The 21,388-nt window shown below is 38.9% G+C and overlaps 1 protein-coding gene across 1 annotated transcript in view; it reads right to left on the reverse strand.

Moving 5' to 3' along the window:
• pde7b.S (phosphodiesterase 7B S homeolog) overlaps positions 1–20,955 on the reverse strand; it is a 262,195-nt gene extending 241,240 nt beyond the window's left edge. Inside the window, exon 1 of the mRNA XM_041564617.1 lies at positions 20,633–20,955. Coding sequence (XP_041420551.1) covers positions 20,633–20,653 — 21 coding nt within the window. The 5' untranslated portion in view covers positions 20,654–20,955. The remainder of the gene's footprint in view (positions 1–20,632) is intronic.
• Positions 20,956–21,388: the final 433 nt, after the last annotated feature.

The raw sequence follows: 21,388 nt of genomic DNA on the forward strand, positions 1-21,388 counted from the left end.
CATGATAAAGTTGCACCTGTTGGTACCTTACCAACTTTTTCAATAATTTGTAAGGCCCCTGCCACTTGGCCAGGAACTTACTTTCAACTGTGGGGATAAGTACCAAGACTCTATCCCCAGGATTAAAGGTCCTTACTTTTGCAGACCTATTATAAATCCTGATTTGGGCCTCCTGTGCTTGGGTCATGTGCTCTTTTACAATAGGTAACACTGCTGTAATCCGCTCCTGCATTTGAGCAATGTGTTCTACCACGGTCTTTTAGGGGGTAGCCTCCTGTGCCCAAGTTTCCTTAGCTACATCTAGCAGACCCCTGGGGTGTCTACCATAGAGTAACTCAAATGGGGCGAACCCAGTAGAAGCTTGTGGCACCTCCCAGAACAACAAAAACAGCAATAAGCAGTCCCAATTTTTCCCATCTTTATCTACCACCTTTTTCAACATGGCTTTCAGGGTCTTATTAAACCTTTCCACCAATCCATCAGTTTGAGGGTGGTACACTGAGGTACATAAGTGTTTGATACCTAAGAGGCGACACAACTCTTTGGTTACTTTGGACATAAAGGGTGTGCCTTGATCTGTCAGTATTTCTTTAGGTATTCCCACCCTAGAAAACAACTGGACCAGCTCTTTGGCTATAGATTTTGCTGAGGTATTCTTTAAAGGTACTGCTTCTGGATATCTGGTTGCATAATCTAATATTAACAGTATGTGTTGGTGCCCTCTTGCGGACTTTGGCATGGGACCAACCAAATCCATTGCAACTCTCTCAAATGGTACCTCAATGATTGGAAGGGGAACCAAGGGACCTCTGTAACATGGTCTTGGCGCTGCTAACTGACAATCTGGGCAGGAGCTACAATATCGCTTGACATCTCCAACCACCCCAGGCCAAAAGAACCTCTGATGGATTCTTTCTGTAGTTTTAAAGACTCCCAGGTGGCCCCCAAGTACATGTATATGTGCCATATCTAATACCACCTTTCTATATTGCTGGGGTACCACCAGCTGTTCTATAATTTCACCCCTTATTTTGCTCACATGATATAACAGATCCTGGTTCAGGGCCATGTGGGGAAACACTGTTTCTGCCCCTGGACATTGGTTATAACCTTTATATTTTCTCTAGCTCCTCATTGCTCAGAGTGGGGTCCCTCATTTTTGCAGTTCCAAGGTTGTCTTTGGAAACCTCCAAATCAGGTACCATGCGAGGGAACATCAGGGGTCATCCTACTTTTTCTTCATTCACAGGGTGTGTAAAGGGTTCTGGGGACAAGCCTGGTTCCTCTGCCTTGCATGAGGAACCCTTTTAAGAGTTACTCTCCCACCCCACAGTTGCCAGAATAATGGAAAGTCTCTTCCCAATATCACAGCATGCATTAAGGTATTTACAATCCCCACTTGATACTTTACAGTTTCATACTGAGTTTCAATCATAACTAAAGCAGTTGGGTAGTCTTTAGTGTCCCCATGAATGCACACTACCCTGACGCGTCGGTTGGTAGAGTCAATAATGTCCACCAAACTCGCGTGGACTAATGTTACCAAACTCCTTGAATCCAGGAGAGCTGTCACCCGGTGTCCTTCTATGACTACCAAGCAAAACTGTTTACCAGTCTCTTCTTGTAGAAAGGCCAGACATGCCGGCTGAGCATACATGGATTATTGTTTTCCACAGCTACAATCTATAGGCTCTGATGTTAGGGGGCAGTTAGCAGGAAAATGGCCAAACTCTCTACACTGCCAGCAATGTAAACCCAAGAGCAGTAGTCACAAAAGGACATCAAGAAACAGCTCTGCTGGAGTTTGATAACAGGAGAGGTGACGAAGAAGTGTGCCTGACTGACAGCAAGGGGAACAGAGTAAAGACAATGTTACTAAATGCACTGTATATCCCCACATATCCACAGGACATTTTCTCTGTTGAAGCAGCAACAAGCAACGGCACATGCAAGATGGGTGAACTTATCCATAAGAACTGTACCAAATTCACCATTAATATAATCAACTTTATATTCTGAACACTTTTGATGAGATTGCTGCCAGTTGCCATGGTTGTTATGATATTCAAACCTGGCATGAAATCCATGGTCACTGTAATTATGATGATCTTTTAAAACTACAAAGTGTAGTTGATGGAATAAACATAAGGGTAAGGTTGATAAGTCTAACCTAAATTGTGAAACTTGTACCCAGGGAAAATTTGTTCAGAACAGAAACAGAGTCTGACATTCATGCCATCACTTGAACTAGTACACACTGACTTAGCAGGCCCCATAGAGCCAATAGTAAAAGATGGTTTTAGATATGCTATAGCATTTACTGATGATTACTCTGGTGGAGTATTTGTGTACTTTCTGAAAAATAAGAGTGATACAGTATTAGCCACAGAAAAGTTCATGTCCCCCCTATCAAATATATACGGTCTTATAATGGCACCGAATTTATGGCAAAAACTTGGTCAGAATACTTTGCATACCTGTATGACAGAAAGAACAAGACTCAAGGTGTAAAAAGGGAAATTTTGTAGGATATGACAAACATAGTACCTCATACCTGGTGTATTACCCAAGCACTGGAAATGTATTTAAACACAGGCTAGTAACGTTCATTACAAAGAGTGTGACTGAGAGACAAACTCAAACTGATGTGTTAGATGCTGATGATAACATGTGTACACCTTATCTTAAAGCCAAATCCAGACGAGGTCCCAGTATTTGAAGTTGAGAGTGCAGAGAGTAATGATAGTGGCTAAATACAGGACAGCAATTGTACAAGATAACCCAAAAAGAACATAAACGCTCCTCAGTAGTTAGACGACTATGTACTAAAGTCAGATTACAATGATCAGATACTGACAAACATTGACTATTGTTACAGAGCACATAATGTACCACAAACTTTTAGAGAAGTCATAGATTCACCCCAGTCACATATATGGCTTAATGCAATGAAAGATGAAATAGCTTCACTAAAAGAGAATGATACATTCACACTGACCCCTCAACCAGAAGGTAAAAATGCAATGGGGGGTAGATGGGTCTATGCAATAAAAAGCAATGCAGACAGATCTGAAACATGCAAAGCTAGATATGTTGTGAAAGGTACTATTGATTTTGAGTTAAGCTACAGAAAATGTAAGGAGAACGTAAAACTTGAGGCAAATAGTGATGCTAGTTGGGCCTCAGACCTAAATGACAGAAGAAGCACAACAGGATACTGTTTTAGTCTATCCACGAATGGTGCACTGATTTCTTGTAAGTCAAAGAAACAACCCAGGGTTGCACTGTCTTCCTGTGAGGCTGAATATATAGCACTGGCTGCTACCACACAGGAGCACCTTGTGGAGTTACTCAAAAAAATGGACAGTGAATGACAATATGAGACAGAAAACATTTTTGAAGATAATCAAGGTGCAATAGCTCTTGCAAAGAACCTGGTTTGCCGTCAAAGGTGCAAACATGTTGATATCAAATACAATTTTCTTGAATCTGTACTAAGCGAGGGAAAGATAACTCTGGAGTATTAAAAAACAGAAGTTGTAGAGGTAAGTTACTATTGAACAATATAACAGGATGACTGGGGAACTGGCAGCTATGCTCTCAATCTCAGCGAAGCACCCCCGCTCCAGGTGTAGGATATATGCAAATCACAGAGAGAGCTGAGAGAAAGCAAACGAAGAGGCAGAACTTGCTGCTAAGTGCTCTTTATTGCACACAACATGTTTCGGGCCCAAAGCCCTTTATCAAGTGTACAAATCATTATGTGAACAGACTTTTTAAGGTGTAAAACAGGAAGTGAGATCATCAAACATCATATGTCAATCAAAAGTGGCATGGTATTCATGTCGTCATAATTTATGTTAATAAAAATATATAAAATACCTTTGTTATAGTTCAACCGTGATACAGTGCTTATGTCATCACAATACGTGCTCATAAAATCGATAAAATATAAAAATAGTACAAAAATAGTCCAAATGGTCTTTTGACTTCATTCCAAGGTTACGAAATTTATATAAGTATTGCACAAAGGTTGTATCTACATAGTGTTTCACTAAAGTGCTGGTATGCTAATGAACACAAAAGGAACTGCCCATTTCTAGAGGTAAGTTACTAATTGGTAATTTATTCGAAGAAAGAGTAGTAACCCCACACTGTCTGACCAGTTACTTTTATTTTAAAAAAGACAACTACCCTTAAAGTGCTTAGTGCTAATTATTCCAAATTCATATAATAAATGAATTGCTAACACATTAATTGGTTCTAATATCAATTCATTATCAATTAAACTGAACCTTTAAATTACTGGTTTATATCATGACATGAATATATATGTTCATTAAATAATATAAAGTGCTAGTGCTTATGCAATTAATTACCATTTACTAAGAAATGTTTACAAGTTTTTAAAGACCGTCACTTTAGTGCATACATTTATCAATTAAAGTGCTAGTGCTTATAAATTACTATCAATTAATCTATGATTCCATCTTTACTTGTCAATTAATTACATTTTTATATAAGTAGGTAATAAGGTATTGTTTTAAAATTCATTAGTTAAGAAAATTATGAAATAACCAGCAATTCATGAAATAAAGATTGAAAAGGATTGAAAATAGAGTAGAGGTGGAGTTGTCCCAATGTCTACTGCCTAAAGTATTTCTAAGCCCTGGGACACCACACGGGGAGAAAGGCAGGACGCTGAGGACTGCGGTCTCAAATTTTATGCTATTCTTATGAGAAGAGGCTATCTAAAAAACGCAAATCCCCAGTGCCTTAGAGAGTAAAGAGATCCGAAGAATGAAGTGCTGCTTTAAGGTATTAACCAAGCATAATAGCTGCTATCAAGTTAAAGTAAAGAAGGCTTTTAATTCTAAAATCAATCAAGGCGAAGGCTTGCCGACAAGTCTTTCGCGTTAGCTTTTTCAAGGCAAAATCTGGGTTTACTCGTCTCCGTGTCGCATTATTAGGACTTCCACATATGACGTCACTGTCATCTCGTGAGAGGTGCACCTCATGCTGTACGTTCGTGCGCAATCCTTCACATCACGAGGAGACTCATTATCATGTCAATCTACACTTCGTCACTACATGTTGGGAGTTATTCATATAGTTTTTTTCCTCCCATTCAAAGGAGTAGTATATATATTTCAAACATTGGGATGGTCTTTCTTGGGGCAATATTTTTAAGGATACTTATAAGTAAAGACTATGCCTTACAATTAGTTGTGAGATTTTTGCTATGCTTGTTTAATTCATTGGATATCTTAAGGTAATGCATTGATTAATAAAAGAAATGCATTGAATAATATATTTTCATTGATCCCAAACGGAGAGACAGTATGCATTTTGAAGAGCCAATGGCTTTCCCGTTTTAAAAGTTCTTTTTCAAGATCCCCATTTCTAATCCCCAAATCTCAATAGCCCAGAATCTTAGACCCACTGAGTTCATGTTATGATATTGTTTAAAGTGCCATGCTACAGTAGAGAGAGTTGTGTCATCTTTCTTGATTTTTCTGGCACTTTGTATGGAGCTACAGTGTTGTTGTATACGTGTTTTTAGTTTTTGTGTTGTCATGCCTATGTATCTTTTGTCACAGGGGCATTCTAAACAGTATATCACTCCTTTTGATTTACAATTAATGTAGTTGTTAACATCGTGTTTTTTGCCGAATCTTTTGGTGAAGTTAGATATCCTGAGTATTTTTTCACACATGTTAAATTCCCCACAAGGGAAACATCCCTTGTTTTTAATGGGTTTTCTCTGATTTTGGAAATAGCTTTTAGATAACAAATCTTTGAGGTTAGGGCATCTTCTGTAGCACACAGTGGGGCTCATTTATTAAAGCAACGCAGCGCATAAGTGGACGCAAAAGATTGTCTGCGCTGATCACAAGCGTGATCGCTAATATATTTGCGTGATATTGCGCATAACACAGAGCTTTTGCGATGGTTTTGTTTATGCGCATTGCGCAAAAGATTGGGCATTTATGTCGCAAACGATGCCGTGGTTGTTAGGGGCGTGGCTGTGGGCGTGGCTACAATGCGCTTGCACTGCGGCCGTCGCAGATTTGCGTCTGTATATGTGCAAAACTGCACCCGGGCAACAGCACCACAATTTTTACGACTGCCTCTTCGTGGCGTAATAGTAACGCTCTTCAAAATGCGCATTCCTGCCAAGCTGCGCTAGTATATTCACATTTTTGCGTTTCATGTTGCTTAAAAGAGAATTTTATATATGTGTGCAGAGCCACACTGCTAAACTGGGTTCTGGCAAATACAATGGTGCTGCTGTTGGTGGGGATGTTTGTTAACTCAAAGTTAACTCAAAGATGAACAACCCCTGTAAAGTGCATATTAACCACGCCTTCCACCCAACATGTTTATATTGACCAAGGTTCCTTTAAGGGTATCAGGTAGGCTAAACACCTTTGCAACCAAACAAATATTAGCACAGAAACAAATGCAGATGCGTCTAAGTGAACGCAATATGCGCAATATGTGACGCAACTAATTAAAGCAGCGCATTCATACATGAGCACAACTAATCCTTACCTTTGTGGTATCTTCCTGTGCGCACAATTTATTATAAGCACTGCGACAGCTGATACGCAGTTTCACACGTCGCACCTGTCTGTGTCTACATTAGCGCACAAATTGCACTGTTAAGGTATCGTGCACTACATTATTAAATACTCGCATGCGCTGGGCAAATGTAAGGCCACTGCGCTCTTTTTAGCGCTGCGCTGCGTTAATAAATGAGCCCCAGTGACTTTCTCTTGTAGAATAGAGCCCAAGGTAACGTCTTCTTGGGGGATCAGCCAGTGTTTGTTTAATATTGCCTGTATATTATTGCTCTGTTTATTATACATGGTAATGAATTTAACTGTATCTTGTCCTGCAGGTTTTTCTTTAATTTTTAATAGTTGTGGTCATTCAGTAAGTAAAGCTCTATGATAGGCCTTTTTGACTAACTTGCCTGAGTATCCTCTTTGTTTTAATCTTAATTTAAATTCTTTAGATTGCTCTTTAAAGAGTTCCAGAGAGAAACAGTTATGTCTCAATCTCAGGAATTCACCTATAGGAAGTGACTTTTTTACTGCATGAGGATGATAACTTGAATAGTTTAGAAGTGAATTGGTTGCAGTTTCTTTTCTATAATTTTTTGTGGTTAATTTACCTGTCTTATCATGAATGATTATTAAATCCAAAAAGGATATTGCAGAATCAGAAATATTAACCGTGAGTTTTATGATAAGTTAATTTTTGTTCAGCTTATTCACAAATTCTAGGGCTTCATGCTTGGTGCCCCGCCAGAGCATTAGAATATCGTCGATATAGTGAATCCACCTAGAGGCCCTCCAATACTTTTTAAAGAAAAACACAAAAGAATCCGATGATGTTATCTATTTTTTGGTAAAACTCATGAGATTCATTCTCTAACATAACTATTTCATATTTAACGGGAAATTCTACTTACAGACCCAGGGGACTGCAATAGGAAAATCATGCACCCCCTCATATGTGAACCTCTTTTTAGGATTCTGGGAGAAAACAATAGTGAAAGGGCAAGAAGTAGCCTCATATCTCTGATATATGACAAAATAGTGAAATGGATTCGCTTTATTGACGATATGCTAATGCTCTGACTGGATCCTTTCACTACCCTCCCTCAGGCACAACTCACCTGGGGACTCACACAGATGTGCAGGCTCACACAGAGCATGGAACAGACATCCACAGAGATGAAATCCTTCAGCCAAACACACAAAGCTTGCTTTAAAATCTTCAGGGTACAGCTCCCAACACTATCCGCAGTGTCAGCACAACCCCCCCCCCCCTTTACTCCTCTCCCAGCACTCTCCATATTGCGAGGACACAAAAAGTCCTCCTTACTGGGCTCGAAGTTCTAAACCTGCATGATTGAGCTTACTAGGCTTTGGGGTACCCTACCCCAAGCCCTTCAGGGCTATTGCATTCCTTTAAGCCCTAAATCTTTGCAGCTGTTTCTGAAACTAACTCCTGAGCCTGAACGCATGGCTCTAGCTATATGAATCAGTTGTGCAGCAGCCACCTCCAGTAGCTGCCAGAACACACTGCACAGGGACAAGAGCTCCCTCCCTTCAATCTAGGTCCAACCTGTAGCTGGCCAGGCAGGGGATTTCCCAACATTTATTACTTTTGGGACCATAGGACACATTAACCCTATTGATCCCTACAGGTTCATTTATGTCCAAATTAACCAAAGAGTTGTGTCACCTTTTAGGTATTTTTACTTACCTCCGTTTACCAAACTTAAACTGATGGCTTGGTGGAAAGGTTTAATAAAACCTGGAAAGCCATGTTAAAAAAGGTAGTACATAAAGAGGGTGACAATTGGGACTGCTTACTGCCATTTTTGTTTTCAATAAGGGAGGAGCCACAAGCCTCAACTGGGTTCTCTCCATTTGAGTTAATGTATGTAGACACCCCGGGTGTCTGCTAGATGTAGCTAAAGAAACTTGGAAACAGAAGGCTATCCCCTTTTAAACTGTGGTAGAACACATTGCTCAAATGCAGGAGCAGATTGCAGCTGTGTTACCTAACTTAAAGGAACACATGCCAACCACCCAGGCAGCCCAAGGCAGGATTCACAATAGATCTGCAACATTAAGGACCTTTAATTCTGGTGATAAAGTCTTGGTACTTATCCCCTCAGTTGAAAGTAAGTTCCTAGTCAAATGGCAGGTGCTCTATGAATTTTTTGAAAAAGTTGGTGAAGTAAACTATAAGGTTCAGCAGCCTGATAAGAGGAAACAGGTGCAAATCATGTGAATTTACGTAAGCCTTGGAGGCCTCAGGAGGTCCTTGTATCAGAACCTGGGGCCTGTGAGCCATTCTGATACTGGAAGTCAAATATCCAAAACCCTTTAAGTCTCACAAAAACAAGAAGTAAAATACTTCTTTATGAGAAATAGCGTGGTCCTCTCTGATCTTCCTGGGAGGACTACTCTAATGTTCAATTAGGCCTCCATGAAACTGGCCCTCAGGTAATAGTAAAGGTTCAAAATCCTGAGGCACGGAAACAGGCAGTCTGTGATGAGGTAAGAAAAACGTTGGCTCTAGGAGTAATTGAAGAGTCCCACAGTGATTGATTGAGCCCAATTGTTTTGATCCCTAAACATGACTAGAGAATAGGTATGGGACGTGTTATCAGGAATGCTCAGGACCTGGGGTTTTCCAGATAATGGATCTTTCCATAATTTGGATCCTACCTACCTTACGTCTACCTCACTACTCTTGATCTCACAATACGGTACTGGCAAGTACCTCTAACTGAAGTGGCTAAGGAAAAGACAGCCTTTTCTACTGCTGAGGGTCTTTTCCAATACAAGGTAATGCCTTTTGGTATACACGGGCCCCAGCTGCTTTTCAAAGGTTAATGGACCGTGGTCTTAAACCACATAATTACTGTGCCTCAGCTTATTTAGATGATGTGGTTATCTTCAGGCCTGATTGTAAAATCTCACTAACCAAAAGGACAAAGGGCTGAATCCATGGTTCGCCAGGGAGCAATCCGTCGCTATGCAATGACACGTATGTGACTTGTCAGATGTCCAGAAGATAAAGAAAATGAATGTGAAATCGCTGGTAAAAGTACATATAGCCGACTGTCAGATGAAGATGCAGCGTGCAGCGTTTTCATCCGACAGTCGGATATATGTGTTTTTTACCTGAGATTTCTCATTCACTTCCTTTATCTTCTGGACATCGGGCACATTGCATGCGTGTCATTGCATGGTGCTGGATTGCTCCTTGGCACGCCGTGGAGTTCAGCCCTAAAAAGTGATCAATAGGATGGAAGAAGCCAAGTACTTAGGCTATGTAATTGGACAAGGTGTGGTCCTCTAATAAATAAAGTAGAAGCAATACAAAAGTAGCCCCAACCCATCACAAAGAAACAAACCATAGCCTTCCTGGGGAAAGTAGATCTGTGGCTAACTTTGCTTCCATTACAGCTCCTCTTACAGATCTTATTGAAGGAAAGATGATTAATGGTCATCCAAGGCTAAAAAAACTGGTGTTAACACGAGATATTCAAAAAGAGTTCATTGTACAAACTGAAGCCTCAGATGTAGGTTTGGGGTGCTCCTATTCCAAATGATAAATGGTGAAGCTGAGATTGTAGAAAGGGAGTGCCTTGCCATTAAGTGAGCATTAGAGGCCCTTAAGAACTCCCTGCTGGGCCGCAAATTTAGATGATCACAGGCCATGCTCCCCTTAGGTGGATGTCCAAAAATAAAGAAAAGAATGCTAGAGTCACCAGATGGTTTCTGGCCCTACAAAACTTTAAATTTACAGTGGAACATAGATCTGGAGCACTGCAAAGGGCACGCAGATGCCCTCTGAAAGGTTCATTGCCAGGTAGCTCATTGTGCTCAGCCCTATGGGATGAAGCGCGGGGGGGGACATGTGAACTGGTAAATAGAGAACAGTTTGAAGGGAGATATATTTTCCCTAGGTGTCAGAACCTACTGGGTTTGCAATCTACTCTATTTAACTGTTGTGCCACTGGAGATCCTTAGTGTTGGCTTGCTTGTTATTCTTGTTGTACCTGTTAATACTCCTGCCTTCTGCTTCATTTCTCCACCCATCTTTTTTTCCCCATCTGTATTTCATTATCCAATCCTGACCCTTTATAAGCCTGCCCCTGACCGTGTTCGGGGCTTGGTCATTAAGCTGTTGCTGTGATTCCTGATTACTAGTTCTGTTCCAGTTCCTGCCTTGTTCCTGTAACCCTGTGTCTCTCTTTGCCCTGCTCTTGGATTCCCCCAGTTCTTACTCCTGCCTTCTGCCTGTCCCTCGACTTCGCTTGTCTGCTGCCAGCATCGACTCTTTGGCCTGGTTCTGGGTTTTGTCTCTGCCGCTTTCTACTGTTTAAGTTTGTACATTCATTGAGAGCACCGTTGCTCTCTTCACATATGAGTGATGAGGGATTTCCCTGCAGTGAGCACCAACCATTTGGCTTTTTGGTGTGCTACCACCGTTAATGTGGATATGATCTTAAAAGTTATTGTGGTAATATGGGTGTGGTTTACAATGGGTGTGGTTTAAAAGGGGGAGTGGTCAACACTGACTTCCATTATCGGCCCTCCTCCACATAGGCCAGTAAAATTTTGGCCCTCGGTACCACAGAACTTGGACAGCACTGATCTATACTATAAATATTTCACAGATCTTACCTTTAAAGGAGAAGGAAAGGTTAAAACTAAGTAAGCCTTATCAGAAAGGTCCATCTAAATATACCAGTAAACCCCCAAAGTAGTGCTGCTCTGAGTCCCCTGTCAAAAGAAACACTGCATTTCTTTCATTCTATTGTGTACACATGGGCTTCTGTATCAGACTTCCTGCCTTCAGCTTAAACCTCATTGCCCTGGGCAAGAGCATGCTCAGTTTGCTCCTCTTCCCTCCCCCCCCTTCTCTGCTGCAATCTGAGCCCAGAGCAGGGAGAGACTCCGGCAGGAAGTGATGTCACACCATGTTAATACTGCAGCTCCTATCCTAAACAAACAGAGAGTTTCTAGAGCTATTTACTCAGGTATGGTAAAACATTCTACAGAATAAATATAGCATTCTAGCTTGCACTATTGCAGCTAATCTATTGCCAATAAAATGCCTCTGTAGCTTTCCTTCTCCTTTAACTGTATATTTACAGTCACTTGGTGCTGCCATGGTAAGTGGTTCTCACCTTTTTAAAAATTAAGAAAACTTTAGTAGTATTATTGGTAATATGTTTATATCACTTTCCAATTAATAAAAGGAGTTTTAATTTTTAACATTGAAGCAATGTATGGCAAAATAACCAAAACTATTACAGCAACCCCATAAATTATAATCCGGCTAAAAAGTAAACAGTAAAACAATAAATGCTTTATTGTCCTATCTATATCAGGTTTTCTAGGCATGAGGTGAAGCTTACCTTGGTATTTTCAAACACACTTGTTATGTCTGGTGTAACCATGAATGCTTTGTCTGTGTGGCACTGAAGCAAATAAAGTATCAGCACTATGGAAGTTCTATGAGGAAGAATGTAAAGAAAGAAAAAGACTGACTGAACATCTAGTAAATATCTAAATATTGTATGTAGTTAAAGTATGCATGCATGTATTTAAGGACTACTATATTTTTCTACTTTTTTAATTTCCATATGCATGCTGCATCAATTTGCAAACATATTAGGAGAAGGTAAAGATAAAAAACGAAAGGCAGAAAGGAAAGACATAACTAAAAGTTTCCTTCAAAGACAACAACAAAGAAATAACTGGGGAATCATAATAAGAATACCATTTCTAATTACATTGCCATAGTTATTTTAGTTTAAAATGTAAACAAGACTGTTCATCAGCTCTTTAACCAAAAGTAAATGATCTAAAGAAAAGCCTCCACAATTTTTGCTGACCCTGCTTCAAGAGCAAAATTTTATACTTATTCTTTGGTAAGCAGGACATTTCGGGTAAAGAACCATCAAATTTGGCTTAGATAAAAAAATACTTCTCCTTCAACTTAAAAGTGTAGCCATCCTCATTTTCTGTAATAGCCTCTAACATATTTGTAAAGTAAAAACATATCACTGTACAAGTATCTCCTCTCCAGAGACAACAATTTTCAAATTGCCAATTCTTGGAAGTTCTTCCCTATAACATTCCTTTTATCAACCTCATCTCTGCACTTACCTTCTTATGGAATAGCATTTTTCATTATCCAAGCTCAAACCATTCTTCTGTCATTAGGTAAAATCTATAGGCACAATTTATATTAGATCTAATGCATGTTGGACACACATACGTAGCAACATGATTAGTTTATGATTAGACACAGATCACTTAACCTCCAGAACTAGACTATCCAACTCAAAGCCCACCAAGGCACTTTTATGCACCCCCAGCTTTCCCATGGTCGCCATATATGTATGATGCCATCATTTAATTTTTAATTTAATGAATGTAATTGAAAATTACTAGTCTAGACAATATTGCCACCATACTTTGTATTTTGTCTTCTCCTCCTTTGCCACATTTGTTGCTTCACCAAAGTATGCCAAGGTTGCTTAAGTCAGCAGCTTTCTAAATGCTTTATTTGTAAAACAAAGATATTCAGAAAGCTTTCAACTTACATCAAGGTTGTAGGCACTAGATAACCTTGACTTGTATCAGAACAATTCGTCCCAGCATTCATACCACATGAATCCATAGGAAAACACATCCAAAAATATTATGGATGTTGAAGTAGATGCAACACAGTTTGTGCAGTTTTGAATATTTACAGTCATAAAGCATAAAATACCTGTATTTATTTTGCATGAAATCATAGTAAAGGTTGTTGCCATATACACTAGCCTATCTTGTTGCTGAACTGCTTAACATCATAACAAATGGCAAACAAGAGTTTGCTACAGCATTTCATAACATCTAAAGTCTTTGGTTTCAAATCGACTTTCTTGTACAAAAACACACTCTTCCTGAAAGAAGATAAATGCTGTTTAAACAAAATAAACACTTTCAGGGAGCTTAGAAAAATATTATATATATATATATATATATATATATATATATATATATATATATATATATATATATATATATATATATATATATATATATATATATATATATATATATATATAATCCCTTGAATGATAGAAGTCAGAAGCACAACAGGAATCTTAGCATCCTGTTATTTTTCAAAGCATATGAAAATTAAAATAAAACTTAATATTTCAAATTTTCTGAATGGTGGAATATACACTTTTGATTTTGTGTTTTCCATTCCTGGAGCAGAAGTTTGATGCTAAAAACCCAGATCTGTCTTTTGCTTTCATTCTTGTATGTGGTAAGAGAAAGCATTTAGTAAATGGTTTCCTGTTCTAAGGATGGACTCTTCTTGTACAGAGATCTCTTGTTGCAGCTTAACAAAATTATTGATGTTGGCAGAGGAACTAGAAGCTGAACTCCTACCAGCAAAACTTTTAACATGCCATTACGTTCGGAATCAAGGAAACAAATACAGTTGTGTCAGTGGCAACATGGTTAGGATTTAATAAGCAGGCATAGCCTGCTACTATAATGTCAATTATTAAAATCAATTATCAGCCAGTAGCATTGCTGCAACTGAATGTTCCTAGCACATGCGCAAAACCTTTAAAGTTAACTTGATATATACCTTTATGAAAAATTTGGGACCCATTAAAAACTCAATGGGACACAACACAATCACTAATGACCCATTAGTAAAGAAGACCATCCAACCCTGCAGTGCTGTTTAATTATGCTAAGGCCAGACAGTACAGAATTAAGGACAGGTTATAAAACTCCTTATGGCAAAGGAAGCTGGAGGCAATAAATTTGTTTTTGATGAATCAATTCGACCCTGGACAGCCCTTTCTTATTCTATAAACAAAGATCTGTGTCTGCATGTAATCTGAAACTGACACATTCTAAAAACTCTCAAAGACAAGGCTACGAAACAGGCAACACTGCTTTGTGTCACCATATATCAGTGATTTTAACAACCTGACACAATTATCAGAATACTTACGTCAATTCATCAGAATATGTGTGACTGCTTTGAGCACCATTCTATTCAATGGGGTGCACCGAGTGCTCAGGGCACTAGATGGATGCTAGCGCCCTGTTTATGTTCTGCTTACATTAAAAAGCATAGTATCTATGCTTACAGTAAAAGCATAGATACTATAAGTACCATATAGGGCATAAAATGCATAATGCTACTAGGTAGAAATACAATTCAGTTTTGCATGCATCATGATTTACCTGCAACCCACTTTGCGGGACTCTTGTTCCCCCAGACAACCTTCGTTAACAGGGTCTGCCATTTTTTTAGTTAAGCCACTGTTAGTTACATTCTGCCTAACAAATCTATACTCTAAGGTTAACATGACGTGTGATGTTTTTCCTCTTTTAGTATAATATACACCAGAGAAAAAAATGCCCAAAATATGTCCTACATGCAATGAAATGGAGTGTAAAGCCCATAATTTTTGCTGGGCCGGAAACCAGTAATATACACCCCAGTGCACTTTCATGCAATGGCAGAAAGACGTCAGCAAATTTGGGTAGCAAAGTTTATCAATACCCCCACCAAAAAAAGGCAGGAGGACATGTATGTAATATTTAAACACACACTAGCTTAGGTCAGTGATAGCAGTATGGCAAATTAAAAATACATAACTTTAGCGTCCTGACATCAGCATCAAACTGAGGTGTCCGGGGCCCACAGAGACTGCCACCTCAGGGGCTCCCATACCTTTAGCTTTAGGAGGGGAGTGGGTCTGGCTTTTTTCCCCCAATGTCCTGCTGGGCCAGTCCAAAGCTGCCTGACATATTTATGCCATGAACTGATTTTTTTAAAAAAAATGCTGCGAAAAAAGTCATGTGTGACATTAGTTTAGGTATTTTGTGTGAGTAACTATAAAGCTGGATGTGTGGACAGTGCAGATATAAATACACTAGATATAAAAAAAAAATAATAACTAGATTTACAAAAGGATAGAAGAAAGGAAAATTAATTGATGGATACCTGTGGCAGATTTAACATTTGCCACAAATCTTCCTCCAATCTTATCCAATCACCTTGCAACCTCACCAGCATAAGAAGTAATAGCACCCTAGGTGAAACACACTTTAAAAAATTATACAATTCCAGCACCTAATGGAGAATGTAAGAATTACCTCTGGTGCATAGGTGCATATGATCAGGGTTGCACAGTTTTTAACAATTGTATGAAAAAGCATAATAACAATTTGTATTGTCTTCATAGTGTGTTTTATTTGTTTTCCAAAAATACCTAGTGGGATACATATATTTCTGAACATTGAATTACGTATGCACTTAAGAAAGGCATGGCATATATACATATATATGCTTATATGTTTTTGTATTTGCTATCCATGGAAGAAAACCCGATTTCTGCAACTAGAAAGGACTAGTAAATATAAATGTTTTATGTTGTTATAATTCACACTGAAGTAATATTTGGTTAACTGTTATGTCTATAATTAAGTTCAATCTGAATACCTGGTAAAGTCATGTAAAGGCTGATATTAAAGAGTTTATTATTTGCTTGAATGGACAGCCCAGTAGATATAGCAAAGCAAATGAAATAGCCACATACATACATTTGCAACACACAAAATCCCTGTTTACTTGGCAGGCACTGCAGAATAGCAATTGTCCATTCACAGCACATAGCACATCCTCTGCATTTTCCCTAATATAGGATCAGCCCTTAACTTCTTTGCTATTTTTGCTATTTGCAGAATCTTGGCAATGACATATTATATACTGTATATATATATATATATATATATATATATATATATATATATATATATATATATATATATATATATATATATATATATATATATATATATATATATATATATATATATATATATATATATATATATATATATATATATATATATATACACCACAATCTTGCCACTGCTGAGCAAGGGGGCAGCACACTGGTTCAGTGTTCAACTCCTCTGCCCTGAAGTGCTGGGGTCTTAAAGTGGACTTGTCACCTACACATAAAAAGCTGCATAATGAAAGTCCTTTGCAAATTAAACATGAAACACAATTTTTTTTTTCCATTAAATCATCCATTCCTGTTATAAACGTGTTTAAATATCTGAGCTGTCACACTGTTCCTTGTACGAAAATGTATTGCTCTGAAGCGGCTTGCGGGGGACTCACCAAATACTAATGTGTGGAAAAATGTAATACTGGAACACCTTACGATAGCCTAGCTGGTGTACATACAAAGGGGACCCAGGCAAATTTGAACTTATATGGCAACCCTGGCTGGGCTCACCATACCACTAACTTAGCCAATATGCAACATGCCCCTTAAAGACTACACCTGGTTGAAGCAACTGCACTATGGACTGTAACTTCTACAAAGTTGTCAGGCAAAAACAGTAGGAATTCCCACAAAGTGTTAACTTGTTACTATGTTTTTATTTCTTTTGAATTTTTTTTTGTATTGCAAAAAGCAATAATAGGTTTGTTAAAAGCAATAAAAAAGATGTAAAAAAAAATATTATTGTCCCCATCTCCATGCCTGAGGCATAGAGGTGGAGCAGTCAGTTACTTTCACTTTACATTCAGCATTTCCTACATGTTACTGCCCTTCTCACATTGCCCCTTCCCTCCTCACACTCTATATTCATGTAGGGCACTGCATGTGGACATTAGGTTCCCTGTTCTCGAAAATACACAAGATTGTCGGGTGATACACAATTTATCTTAATAACGGTGTCCACAAAATGGCTGCTGCCTGTTTGCTGTGATTGTGTAATTTGAAGAATGAAGGAAACAAAACTCAAATAATAAATATAGTGTAAGTCTATTGTGCTCAACTAATATGGTTAAAAAGAATTTGGAATTATTTCTTAGGGTGACAGGTCCCCTTTAAGATTGATTTTCTCATGTCCACTGTTTGCAAGGAGTCTGTTCTCTCTGCATCTACAAAGTTGCCTCCAAACAACCAGAGGTACACCTCCTAAGGAAAAAACTGCCAAGTCTAATGTACTATCAACAGGTTGGACAAATACTGCACTGGCCTGTGTGCTGAAACACGGAGTGGATTTCACTCCAAAAATCATACTTGGGCGTTTCTACATCCAAATCCACTCCATGTGTGCACACAGGCCAAAGTAGTGCAGACATCAAAGCGGGCCTGTGTTGTGACTATAGCCGTAAAGAGATACTGCAAACAGAAACGAAACTCTTTTTTACATATATCATTATATTGCCTTTGAAAGCTACTTATAGCTTTGCCATAAAGTATTTGCACAGTGCTTTTACATTACCTGTCTGATGCCCCATGTTCCTTTATGAGGGGGCTGCCATATTTCTGCAGCAGGAGTCTGTTAGCATTAGAAAATTTAACTGACAGGCTGAGATGGAACAGTCCGGTTGGCAAAACAGTCAGGTTTAGAAACTTGTACATTCATATGTTAAAAAGTAGTTTTTTAATGTCAGTATCACTTTAACTATTGATCCGGCCAGCTCCAAAACGAGTTGTAGCTTATCGGCCTATGTATTGGGCCCACTGATAGACCTGCCTTACTGATATCTTGCCGAAAATCATTTTTTTCGGCAGAAGACATGTAGGGGCCGATTCAGTAAATTCGAGTGAAGGATTCGAAGTAAAAAAACGTTGAATTTCGAAGTATTTTTTGGGCTACTTCGACCATCGAATGGGCTACTTCGACCTTCGACTACGACTACGACTTCGAATCGAAGGATTCAAACTAAAAATCGTTCGACTATTCGACCATTCGATAGTCGAAGTGCTGCCTCTTTAAAAAAAACTTCGACCCCCTACTTCGGCAGCTAAAAGCTACCGAAGTCAATGTTAGCCCATGGGGAAGGTCCCCATAGGCTTGCCTAAGTTTTTTTGATCGAAGGATATTCCTTCGATCGTTGGATTTAAATCCTTCGAATCATTCGATTTAATCGTACGATCGTAGCATTTGCACTAAATCCTTCGACTTCGATATTCGAAGTCGAAGGATTTTAGTTCCTAGTCGAATATCGAGGGTTAATTAACCCTCGATATTCGACCCTTGATGAATCGGCCCCGTAATGTTTGATAGTACCACAAGGGGTGGGTCTACCAGATGTTGACCCTTAAGTGTCTTGTTTGAATGTAATAAGAACCTCAGAGCAGAAGCTTCACTATATAAATAAATCTCATCACTATATAAAAAAAGACTTATTATACATGAGTTACAGAGGACTGCAAAAGCCATTTCCTTATAACTTTGCATTCTCTAGGAATGCACATAATCAACCAGGGACATGAGACATTTGCTTCTTCTATACAGCTGAAAAAATACTGCCTACATCTTTATTCTAATTATTGATAAGGCAGAAATATTTTGTTCTGTTACAATAAACTACGTTATGAATAAGCCCTCTAGCACAAAATATTTTGTGTGCTTGTTTCACTATTTCTTTATAATATACTTCATACATCTAGCATCTCTGAGACCACCCCCTATTTTTAATGCATATCTGCTTCTTAAAATTTTGAAATAAATGCTGCAGTAACTAGGGATGGGCGAATTTTTTCGTCTCGTTTCGCCGAAAAAATGACGCCCATAGACTTGTATGGAGACGTGCGTCAAAAAAAAGACGCGCAACAAATTTTTTTGACGCCCATAGACTTTAATGGGCGTCTGCGACATTTCGCCGGCGGCGAATTTTTGGCGAAACGGGTCAAATTCGCCCATCCCTGGCAGTAACCAATAGTATGATTCATACACTATTTGCAACGTGGGAACATACAAAACATTTTAGCCAGCTGCTTTTTCATCACACAAATGGGTTTAAAAGGAATATAATCACCATTATTGCTGTGAAATGATGCCTCCTGAAATAGTCTCAGAATATACATGGCTCGGCAGAAAACTGCTGTTACCTGTTGTGCTTGTCATTAATGTATTCCCTTGTATGCTCTAAGGCTGCAGCAGTCTCCCAGAAATCATTGCAAGAGAATGATTGCTGTGGATTTCTCTGTTTTAGGTCACAAAGGCTTCATTATTTTTTCCTCCTGGTTTGATTTGAAAAGCTGTAGTTGCTTTTGCAGGCTGGCCAGGGTTATTCAATAGTATTTACAAGGAAGGGGGAAAGAAAGCACTTTATGTCAGACCTCTAAACCAAGGCCAAGCCAAGCATCCTAAAAATGTAGCAATATAGTGGTGAGATAAAATGTGAAGGTGGGGGAGAGAGTTCTTTTTTTCCTCTTTTCTTAGTCATATGCTTAGAAAGTACACAATATCAGCAGAAAATGCATATCTTGTATTTATAGATACAGTAATGCCCAATGTCCAACCATCCAACCAACTGTTGTAGACCTACAATTCCCAGCATCCCCCATAGAGCATGATGATTTGAGATGTCATTTTCCAACCAGGGGTCAACTTGCAACTTTTGGCCTGGGGTCAAACAGAGCACAATGGCCATAAAATGGCACTACTGGCCCATACTATGAGCTTAAAATAAGTTTTCAAAACCACAAAGAGTAGTAGTTGAACTTGAAAGAGGCAGATTGGAGATCTCTGCATTGAAGTTCTATCCACAGACACAGACACAGACATGAGCTGGCCAGGGTACATCAGGACATAAAGAAATCCTAGGGCAAGTCATCAGACTATCATGTCACTCTCACCATGCCAGCAGCTTATTGCTTAACATGCACAGCATGTAGGACCAGCACAAATTGGCATCACTGTGTATGGGTGAATGTCAAACACTCTCCTGGCTATTTGTGCTCCAGTTGGAAACATTACAAAGTATACAAAAAAAGGCAAATATGAATAATAAAATCCAAAGAAAGCATCACAAATACCCAGCATTACAAAAACAGCAATTTATAATTAGCACGAATACATATTTATATAACTATATATATATATATATATATATATATATATATATATATATATATTTATATATATATATTTATATATATTTAACATTAATAACAGCCTGCACTGCGCCTTTCAGCTCATACATGAGCTCAGAAATGAATGGAAGTAAAATAACTGCTACATACCTCAACCATTAAACAAGACATTTAACCATAGTGGCAGCTCTGTAACCTCCGACTGATGACTGGGGATGTCTGATTGCTTCTGTTTGCTGTACATGAAGCCCTGTGCTGCACAGTCCAGCAACAGCATCCAGGGGTGTCAATGAGATTCAGTGGTGAGCGGCACAAGAAGAGGAAAGTGATCATTAAAAAAATATAAGTGAAAAACCTACCAGCAGCTCCAGAACCAAACCATGGAGGGGTTAAAAAAAACTTTTGTGTTTTCCCCAGTGTCTGCTGGTTTTATGTAGCGATGGAGTTTTAGCTTGGAGTTGGCTGCAGTGTGTCTGTGCTGCACACAGAAGCAGCTATTCGTGTAGCTTGTGTGTGGCTGGGGAGGGTACTGCATCCAGTTGCCAGTGGCAGCCAACAGCAAACCAATGGGCGTAAGCTGTGTCAGCTCACAGGAGTTTTCAGCCCTCTCTCTTCTGTATGGCACTGTGACGTCAAAGGCTTCTCCTTGTGCATGCACAACTCATTTCACAGACGATGAGAGGAATGTGCCACTGATTTTTCTCCATACACATTCATAAGCTGCAAACACTGGAGAAGGGGTGATTGTTATATGTTCTGGAAATACTGATAATAGGCTTCTGTATGAATTTATGATATGTTTATTGTTTATATGTAAGATGCTTCTCTTGGAGACATTAAGGTACCCCCAAGTCTTCATGAATCACCTCTTATGGAAATAACATTCATGTCAGCTACACAGTATGG

Source organism: Xenopus laevis, chromosome 5S (assembly GCF_017654675.1).
Source record: "Xenopus laevis strain J_2021 chromosome 5S, Xenopus_laevis_v10.1, whole genome shotgun sequence".
Lineage (NCBI taxonomy): Eukaryota > Metazoa > Chordata > Amphibia > Anura > Pipidae > Xenopus > Xenopus laevis.